Source organism: Montipora capricornis, chromosome 5, assembly GCF_036669925.1.
Source record: "Montipora capricornis isolate CH-2021 chromosome 5, ASM3666992v2, whole genome shotgun sequence".
Lineage (NCBI taxonomy): Eukaryota > Metazoa > Cnidaria > Anthozoa > Scleractinia > Acroporidae > Montipora > Montipora capricornis.
The window spans coordinates 10,409,351-10,419,350 of record NC_090887.1 but is presented as its reverse complement, the minus strand read 5'-3'; the positions used below and the strand labels follow the sequence as shown (position 1 = coordinate 10,419,350).

Genomic DNA, 10,000 nt, shown 5'->3' with positions numbered 1-10,000 from the left:
TAAAACGGTTAAGAAGTAAAGTCACACACAAGCCCACGCAGCCACTCATGGCCGCAGATTATCTTGGTTTCAAGTAGCATGAAGTGACAGAGAGTATTGCTATTCCCCCCCTGGACAAGATACTGGTCCAACGCAGGGTTTTACCCCCAGCAATATGTACCCATTTATACACTTGGGTCGAGAGGGGCATTGTGGAGGAAAGTTTCTTGTCTAATGAAACAACATGGCATCTCACTGAGCAAGAACTTGAACTAGCGTCCCTGGGGTCAAGAGTCAGAAGTGCTGATCACCGCACCAATGGCCTCTACTTTATCAAAACAACACCAATAATATTAAAATTATATTATTATGATAACAAAAACATTATCTTGTTGATGTCATTTATTGCTGTTAAACTTTAGTTCAAAAGGACCTGTAAAAAAGTGTTTTTACTCGAACTACAAAATGTACACAGCCAAGGGTTAGTGGCTAAGTGAAGTCCAAAACAAAGTTTTATCTAGGTAAGCATATGACAGATGGTTTTCAAACACCTATAGGAAAGATATCTGTTAACAAACAATGATTTAGTTATTCAAATGTGCCAACAACAGGAACCAAAGACCCTTTGTCTTGACAGCCAATGAGGCTCTGGTTGATCTCCACACTTTAATACTTTTAAACAGATTAGGCAATCGTTTCGGTATATGCGACTCGGCATTGGCCTGGTTTAAATCTTACCTGAGTGACAGATTTCATTTTGTTGGCATTTTGTCGGCATCTGCCACACGGCCATTGTCATGCGGAATGCCTCAGGGGTTGGTGCTGGGACCAATATTATATCTGCTTTACACCTCACCGCTTGGAGATATTGTCAGGCGGTACAACATGGGCTTTCATTTTTACGCCGATGACACCCAGTTGTATCTGTCTTTCAATTCCCTAGACGGGGATGATCAGGTTAGCTCGGTTACTCACATCTAATCTTGTGTTCGTGACATTGATCGTTGGATGGCTCGTAACAAACTCAAATTGAACAGAGATAAGACTGAGCTGCTTGTTATTGGTTCCAAGCATCTCCGGTGTCCTTCATTAGATAGCATCCCGGTTGGTGATTGTCATGTCCATCTGTCTAATGCAGCCAGGAACATAGGAGTGGTTTTTGATCAAACTTTTCTCGCTAGATAAGCAAGTAAATTTGATTTGTAAGTCTGCTCTGCTTCATTTATGGAACATTGTTAAGGTTAGGGAGTACTTAACTGTCAAGAGCACAAAAACTCTTGTTCGTGCCTTTGTTACTTGTCGATTGGACAATTGCAACTCACTGCTCATGGGGTCACTGAAGTATTTAATCACCAAGCTTCAATGCATTCAAAATTGCGCTGTGCACCTCGTAGCTCAACAGCCTAGGGCTGCGAATGTAAGTCCTATTGTCAAGGCAAATGCATTGGCTTCCAGCAGATCGGCGAATCCTTTTTAAAGGCTTACTATTGACTTACAAGGCAATTAATAACCTGGCTCCTTCCTACATTACTCAACTCTTAGTCCACTATAACCCACCAAGGAGTTTATGATGTGCTGGAAAATATCTTCTGGAAGTTCCTAGGGTACGTCTAAAATCTTATGGAGATAGAGCCTTCTCAGTTGATGCCCCCAAGTGATGGAAAGATTTACCCCTTGAAATTAAGTTAACTCCTTCTGTGGCTGTGTTTAAATCACATTTAAAAACTCATCTTTTTAGAATTGCTTTTAGTTAGTTTTTTATTATTTTTTAAGTCTATGCCTAATTTTAGTTTAAATTAATATATATTTAGTTTTGCCATAATTTTAATTTTATAACTGTAAAGCGGTATAGAACTTTGTATATATCCGCTATATAAATGAATAAATTATTATTATTATTATTATTATTATTATTTTTATTATTATTATTATTTTTTTTTTTTTTTAAATTATTATTATAATTTTTTTGTTACTTCAAAGTGCCCATACATGACTTTGTGTGAGAGCAACCTCACCAAGAAAATCGAGGCATGGATAAATGTGCTTTTAGAAGCAAAGAAATCGTGACCTTGATTAATTTGATCCTTACAAATGTTTTGTTTACGTCTTAAACAGTCATTTTACCTCCATTTACAGACGTAATTTGCATGGCGACAGTTTTCGCAGAATTCACGTGGTCACTTTGTTCAGCGAGGTGCGTCTGACAAGCGCTCGTTTTTATATGCCCTGGTAGTCTGCATGGCTCCCATGAAGTAAAGCGCAAGATTCCTCGGCCATAAGTTCTCGTCTTGGTCGTCATTACACAAAGATTTTCAAGAAGGACAACCTCGTTACATGTAAGATTGACTGAAGTGGAAGAGTACAAATTTGCGCGCGTCCACTTCTTTCTTATGTAACTTGTCCTGAAGTGTCACAATAAATTGTCACTAGTATATGCGTTGACTGGCAATGGAAGGAGCAGCCATCTGTGTGTATCACATGGTCGAAAGTAAGATCGATTGGTCTTTTCTAACCCTTCAGGAATGACGCTGAAAATACGGAGCATCTTGAAATCATTGAAAACCGGGCGCACAGGTAATATGTAAGGGCTAACTTCGTCGAGTGGCTTTCAAAGTAAGACAATTTTTCTCCCTTATAATCGAAAATATCGTTTTTTTATCGTTTGACAGATCTCATATCGGTTGTATTTGTTCTTTCAGAACAAGTCTCGATTTTGTTCTCTTTCAAGTTATGCAATCTCCACTTAAATTCGCACCTGGCATCCCCATAAAGATTTAAATATCACTCTGTGACCTGTCCTAGTAATGTTTCCAAAATGCTTAGCAGCCTGAGCTAAGCACTCCGTATGTCTGTCTTAATGCATGCGACATAAAAGATTGCCAAACATCGTTACGTAAAATACTGGGAAGTATATACCGGCTTAAATAATGTAGTCTCATTAATGAAAACACTTGATTTTAAAACCCCCTGGGATTCTCTGATATCGATGAACCTTTTGAAACACTCAAAAAGGTACAATATATATTTTAAAAATAACAACCTATACAATATATATAATTCGGACTTCTGCTGATCGGGCCTCTAGTCACTGTCTAGTTGTAAGCTTTGATTTTATTGGTATTGTTGAATCGCAGAGCCATGAGCGGTTTTCGCTGAGATAATCCTGTTTTGAAGCCCCCAGTAATGTAGCAGAACTCGTAATCTGCGGTTGTTATGTCTGTAAAAATATTTGCAGTGTCATATGTTAATCCACAAAGCGAGTTACGTTACGTATTCGCTCGTGTTTCCTCGCCTCCAAGTCACGCGATTCACAATCTTGGTTCGCCTTTCTGCACTGGCGACAAGATTGTTTTTTTTTTGGCAATTTGTGGTCCGAAACAGCGTTTTACAATTGCGGATGGATTGTCCCGACTTGACAATTTTTGGTGGAAGCTGACAAATTTTGTCCCAGGTAAAAACAGGACAAAAATTGGTGAAATGAAAAACTTGTGGTACAGTCACGCAAACGTGTATTTTGACGTGTCACGACCAGTCACAATACATTCAACGAGACATCAAATTCAAAGATGTTTTCGAAAAACGGGAATTCTTCGGTCGGCGTACTGAATCTCAAACCAAGACTGGTTAGGTCTTGGAAGGCTTCAGGAGTATGGATTGTATCTGCGAGCCCTCTGTGTCTCCTACGGTTTGGATTTCCACGCGTCATAACTTGATTTCGAATGATTTGATGTTTCAAAAAACAGCACATCAGGATTAACATTCCTGTATAAAATTTGTGCGAAATTTTATTCTTTTGTCTTTATGCTAATCATTCTCACTAGCCTCGTTAGCACGAACAAATTCAAAAGAACGTTTGCTCCAAACGGAGGCTAGTGAGGATGATTAGCACAAAGCCAAAAGAATAATTTCTTGGCCTCCATTTCTGAATACGGTCTGTCTAATAGCGCAGCTGGCAACGAAAAAACTTGAGCTCTGAGCAAGTCTATGGGGCGTTTCTATTTTCGGGCATAGTTTCGGTTTAACAGCCAGGGCCCGGTTTTTCAAAAGCCGATTAACGCTAATCCCAGATTAAAAATTAACCAAGGAGTTTATTTCTCTTCTCCTAAATGCTGTTCAACGCTGATATTTGGCAAAACTTTACATTAGAAGAAGTCAATCTTGTAAAACAACAGTAAACGAAAGAAATTCTCACCAAAAAGTTGAAAACATGAAACAAAAGTTAATCGGCTTTCGAACAACCGGGCCCAGCTCGACTGATTTGTGTTCACAATTTTTCTTAGAGTAATTCTTCAACGTGGCAATGAATCAGTAATGAGTTTAACCGTAGGCGAGGTGACAGGTATTCGTACAAATAAAGGTATTCGTCCAAAACTTCACATTAGAAGAAGTCAATCTCGTAAAACAAAAGTAAACGAAAGAAATTCTCACCAAAAAGTTGAAAACATGAAACAAAAGTTTACACTAATCCTGGATTAAGTTAATCGGCTTTCGAACAACCGGGCCCAGCTCGACTGATTTGTGTTCACAATTTTTCTTAGAGTAATTCTTCAACGTGGCAATGAATCAGTAATGAGTTTAACCGTAGGCGAGGTGACAGGTATTCGTACAAATAAAATTGTCTTCTGTTTAATGCTAATAACCCTTTCTAGCGTCGCTAGGAAGAGCAAATTTCAAAATGAGGGCAGTAGGTCGAATTAACAAATATGAAAGAATGGATAGGAGGTCGGCATTTATGGAAATGATCTTAAAATAATAACTGCGACTTTTTCGTCCTATTTCGTCTTAAATTTGAGGTTTTAAAATAAGTCATGATTTTAGATCCAGCTGTTTCTCTTCCCACACACGATTTGCTTCCAATAGTTGCTTTTTATCACCACAGGGCTTTTAAGAAACCGTAAAGCCTTGTTTTATTTACACATTTAACAGACTGGCCCAAAGCTGTTCAATTATAAATGCAGAAACATTATTCGCCGTGTTCCGTTTATAGCAAAGTTTGGAGCGCGAAAACCAGTTTCTGAAAAAGGTATGTTAACAAAAATACGATTTTGATGCTGTCACTTAAATAATCTTAAAGGGAGGAGGCTATTTTAAAGTCTGCCGATTAATAATGTTCCAGTCTTTCTGCTCTCAAAAGCCACTTATATCAAACGCTATGTTCTGAAGCAAAAATACTGGAAATGGTAAGTTCTATTTTATGGCAGCGAAAAAGATGTTTAATTAAGAAGTAACGTGAGGCTGTTTTTGGAATAAATGTACTAACATTAAAAAAATGTACTAACATTGAAAAAATAACCTTCCTAGTACGTGTTGCAAGTTTAGTACAATTTCAAAATTACGAATTTTCTTTCTGTTTTAAGAGGAAGGGAAAAATAATTTATTGATTGAAAAAGATCTTCGATCATAAGAACAAGGAATCACAAAATGTTTTCGCGCTGAATTTGTAATTCGATGTTTATTTAAACTGTATTTCGTAACAGTTGAATAACAAAGTGTAAGTTTTTGTCACCATTTTGAGCAAATTATAAATCTGCAGATTGTTGATGTTTCATTTATTTTTCGACGGATAGGCTGATTAAAATACAGATAGAAAAACACAGTAAAGGCACTACCAGCCAACCAGAAAATCAATATTAAATTTGTGGGCTTCAATTAATTTTCTCATGTTGAATTATTAATTTAAATAAATTATCTGCCCTATTTAAAATGATAAGAAGAAGAAATTTTTTTTATAATTTTCCATGGACCGTGTAATTGATCGCTATGTGATAAATATTTTTGATTACTCGCGAAAGACGACACTATTAAATTTGGACCAAAAGATGTTTGGTACCTTGGCAATCGATATTCGAGATTATTGTCGGCTTGAGGAAAAGTTACATTTGAATTTATAATTTAAGTCCAAGCTAAACAGAATTATAATCAAATGCAGGGGAGATAAGCAATCCCAACATTTTGAGGTTTTAACGACAACGTAAGCATACAAATGTGAACGTTTTAATCTCTATTTTTACGATGAAGCCACTTTTGCTAGTACCAATTTATTTTCAGGCTTTTTGGTCAGCGGGTGAGCGCCCGCTGACCAAAAATTCCGAGGACTCTGGGTACGAGATTGCGGTAATCTACCAAACAACGACGTCAAATACACCTTATTCCAAAATGGCCGCCATTTAGATATTCTTTTGTTTTTATTCAAATTAGCCCCTTGATGCCTCGTTCTTGAGCTGAAAATTCAAAAGAATATTTTGCCTTGAACGAGGCATCAAGGTCTAATTTGAATAAAAACAAAAGAATATCTAAATGGCGGCCATTTTGGAATAAGGTGTATTTGACGTCGTTGTTTCGTAGATTACCGCAATCTTGTACCTAGAGTCCTCAGAATTTTTGGTCAGCGGGCGCTCACCCGCTGACCAAAAAGCCCGAGAACTCTGGGTACGAGATCGAGATTACCGCAGAAATATGTTGTAAAATGCGTGCTGCACGTGCATCACTATTGTGTTTCCTCTTTTAACCAATGATATTGTTATTTTCAGTTGTGGCGTTAAGGGTGTCCATGTCCGTCGTCATTTCTACAACTGTCTAATCTGGGGCCCGTTTCTCGAAAGTCCCGATAACGTTCGGGTCCGAAAACCCATAATATACGAAACTGCCTCAAGCTTGTTTTCATAAGCTGGACTTTTAACATGGTTTCAAGTTAACAAAAAGCAAAATGATGGTAAAGTTTCTTGACTTTAAATCTCTCCGTTCTTACCATATAGAGGGAAATGTGGCCGTGTTTTCACGACAGCCGTTGCCTCGCTTATCATTCCTGAAAGTGATTTGTTTGTAAGCGACCTAAAAATAATACGTGTTTTCACGGGTAAGATTAAATGAGTGAGCACGTGCCAATACAATGATAAAAATAAATAAAAAAGTACCCCTGTTGTATTTCCGATTTGAATAACCGGAAGCGCCTCCTAATTGGTCGAAAGTAATTGCCAACTCGCTTAAGCTGCCTGATTTGGTGGCACTTGCCCACTTGCTTAACTTTAAGCAAGTTGGGAAAGGAACCGTTTCCACGGTTGTCACGGTTGTCACTCGCTAAGCCACCTGAAAAACCGCTCGTGAAAACACGGCCTGTGACACCCGAAAAAAATCCGAGAGTTTCGGGATTTTCGAGAAACGGGCCCCTGGCCATATCACGTTGTTGTTTTGAAGAAAGGTACCAAAATGTAAAAACGCACGTGCGGGGCGTGCAGCGCTCGTTAAACCAATTTGGTGTTATTTTTTGCGGTTTCGTTCGACACGACGCCGTCGTTGGCCTTGGTCCTACATGAGAAAATTATAACTTGCTGCAAAATGTTTTATGCAATTCTTTGATCATCTTCCCCTCAAAACGATGTCCTCTTTGATATCAGTGGTAAATCTCGTCCCGAGAGGCCGTGCACCTTGAACAGTTCCAAGATTTAAAGGCCTTTTTGTAACGGTTGGCAACCAATATTTCGTCAAAGTTCTGAGACTGCGAAGAAGATCCGGAAGTCCGTTATGTGCCAACTACTTGCCAGAAGCCAGCGGACGTCGTTTTCCTTGTGCACTGACTGTAACAATCACTGTTTTGTCGACGAAAATGCTTTCAGGATAACAAAATAGGAGATTTCTGCCCCTGCGCATACTTAGTACCTTAAACCGGTTGCTTGGCAACTGACGAAATCAGTGGATTTTCATGTGATTTGATTTTTAATTTGAAAAACGAAACAAAAAGGTGCGAAAAACAGATATCTCCCCAAAAATCGTTTTCCAGTATTGTCTGCTTAAACATTAACTGATTGCTTCTTTTTTCAGGTATATTTACTTCGTGGCAAATCCTTGAAAAGATTTGACTGTTAGCGCGGGATAAACCGTCAGAAAATTAGGTGTCAAAACACTTGATAGTGGCTTTTTAAATTCTAAAAGCATTGGTAAACTTGAGAAATAATTTCACGCGCGCGAAATGGGTCCTTGCTTTAGAAATACAACAAGAGCTCAGGAAATTTGGAGACAAGATGTACGAAGTTGACTTGGAATTCGAGCCGTCGCATCGTGCGGTGAAAGAAAAATGGTTTCTTGGGGACGAATGAATATTACAATTACATCAGCTGCAGTCATATGGTCACTTGTGATCTATATCATGTACTCTAACAGTCTTTCGTCTTGCATTAACGAGTCCATGAGATTGCGGATGGCAGTACAGCGAAAAGACAGATTCTTAGAGTTACTTCGGGATCAAAATGACGATCTTAAAGCGAAAATTTCAAAGCTGCATGCGCAAGAATCATTAAAAACGAACATTGACGATGAAAAAATACATAAGAGAATGTTTCTTGTCAAGGAGTTGCCCTTGGCTTCCAATAGGACGGTTTCATAACCCGGAAAGCCTCGATGAAGAATATGAGTCACGGGTATTTCGAGAATCTTATCTGAGGAAAGCCCCTGACGGACAAGTATCGGTTATAAGGGGAAACAACAAAATAGGTAACGACATTTGGCATTGTAATAGAGAGATTTACGCTTGATTCAGACACCGTACTTTTAATACATTGAATTAATTACTTGAAAAGTTTGGCGTCTAAATCAATTAGGAACGGCTATTTTAACTTGGAACGGCTGAGCCGTTCTTTTCGCCTTGCCTAGCCGGGAATTTCGGCTTTAGCACGACCAGGGATCGGCTTTGATTCAGACGTCGAACTTTCCATGTGTCGAACTTGATGCATAAACCATATTTTGCCTTCAACTTAAAAACCGCTGACAACATGAATTGGCTTTATTGGAAATGTCTTAGGAACTGTAGCGGATCGGCCAATTAAGTTCGACGTCTGAATCAACAGGCGTACTTTTCTTTACAGTGCGACGCGCCTAACCGTGGCCACCTAACAAAGTTTTTTTACAAATTATCCGCCAATCAGGGTGTGCGAATTTGATTTACAGTCACGACTCCTTGCAAAGCTTGCACGGTTGTAAGTTGAACACCGTTGAATGGGTTGTTAAGTTGACGTATTTACACGTAGGTGTCAAATGTGAAAGTTTGTTGGGTGGCCACGGTGAGGTGCGTTGCACTGTAAGTTGTTTCGGATGAAACTCGAATTAAGTTCGACTCATGAAAAGTACGGCGTTTGAATCGGGCCTTAAGCATCATATTTATGGAAAAATGGCAAACGTCGGAAGAAAATTTGCGTTTTGCCAAAAATGGAAGAAAATTATTTGATATCAGCTAATATCTTGTTTGTTAGTTACGGAAATTCACGTTTTTATGACAAGTAAAGACAGGCGTAGCTCAGTCGGTTACTACGCGGTCGTCTGAGCTGGGGTCGCCAGTTCGATCCCCGTCTCATTGCATCGACGTCTGTTTCGACTTTCATCTGATCCGTGTGGCTGTGGCTTTGAATACCCGTAAAACGGAGCATTGACGAAAGAATGGGGATACAACTGAGGTGCGCACCGAGGACCACAAATTTGTAAGTAACTGTAGTTCACTGTCTCCTGTTACCCTCGTAGAGAAAGAACCTTTTTTAGCAGCCTGCAGTTTCCCGTTTCCCGTTTCCCGTTTCCCGTTTCCCGTTTTACGTTAACGCGAGGATGCTAAGAGCTCCTTTGACTCGCTCTATGCGTGAGACTTAATGAAAAGAATTGTAAATTAGCAAGTATGCCTTCTTGTACTCCAGTCTGTTTATTGTGTTTAGTTAATCATGATCATGATAATCAACTTTATTTAAGTGTCAAAAACAAATAAATAAATAAGTGTATTTAGCGCTTGGGGACACTGTATAGAGATCAAATCAAATGAAATGTTCGTTTTTGCGGAGAGCCTGGGACCATGTCGGCCACCATGTTAAACGAAGTTTGACTTCCACCAGACATTGTTTTCAACATCACTTTCCTTTCAATTTTGTGCATTTTATTTTCTCGAATACATTAGCAATCCTTTATTAATTGCTATTTTAAATTCGAGTTTAAATAAAGCAGTTGTTGTCATCATCCAACATTTCTTTTGTTCTTCTGTGTGAACAAC

The 10,000-nt window shown here is 38.8% G+C and overlaps 2 protein-coding genes across 3 annotated transcripts in view; both read right to left on the bottom strand.

Moving 5' to 3' along the window:
* The window catches only part of LOC138049475 (uncharacterized), a 9,878-nt gene extending 7,599 nt beyond the window's left edge, over nt 1–2,279 (bottom strand). Inside the window, exon 1 of one of the 2 annotated variants that reach the window (XM_068895764.1) lies at nt 2,104–2,279. In XM_068895764.1, the coding sequence (XP_068751865.1) occupies nt 2,104–2,278 (175 nt within the window). In that variant the 5' untranslated portion in view covers nt 2,279. Of the gene's footprint in view, nt 1–717; nt 1,140–2,103 lie in introns of those variants that run through there. The other variant, XM_068895765.1, reaches the window with a different exon arrangement.
* Nucleotides 2,280–9,864: 7,585 nt separating this feature from the next.
* LOC138049476 (alpha-1,6-mannosylglycoprotein 6-beta-N-acetylglucosaminyltransferase A-like) overlaps nt 9,865–10,000 on the bottom strand; it is a 29,853-nt gene continuing 29,717 nt past the window's right edge. Inside the window, exon 18 of the mRNA XM_068895766.1 lies at nt 9,865–10,000. This exon is cut by the window's right edge and continues 1,406 nt beyond it. The gene's annotated coding sequence lies outside the window, so the exon portion shown is untranslated.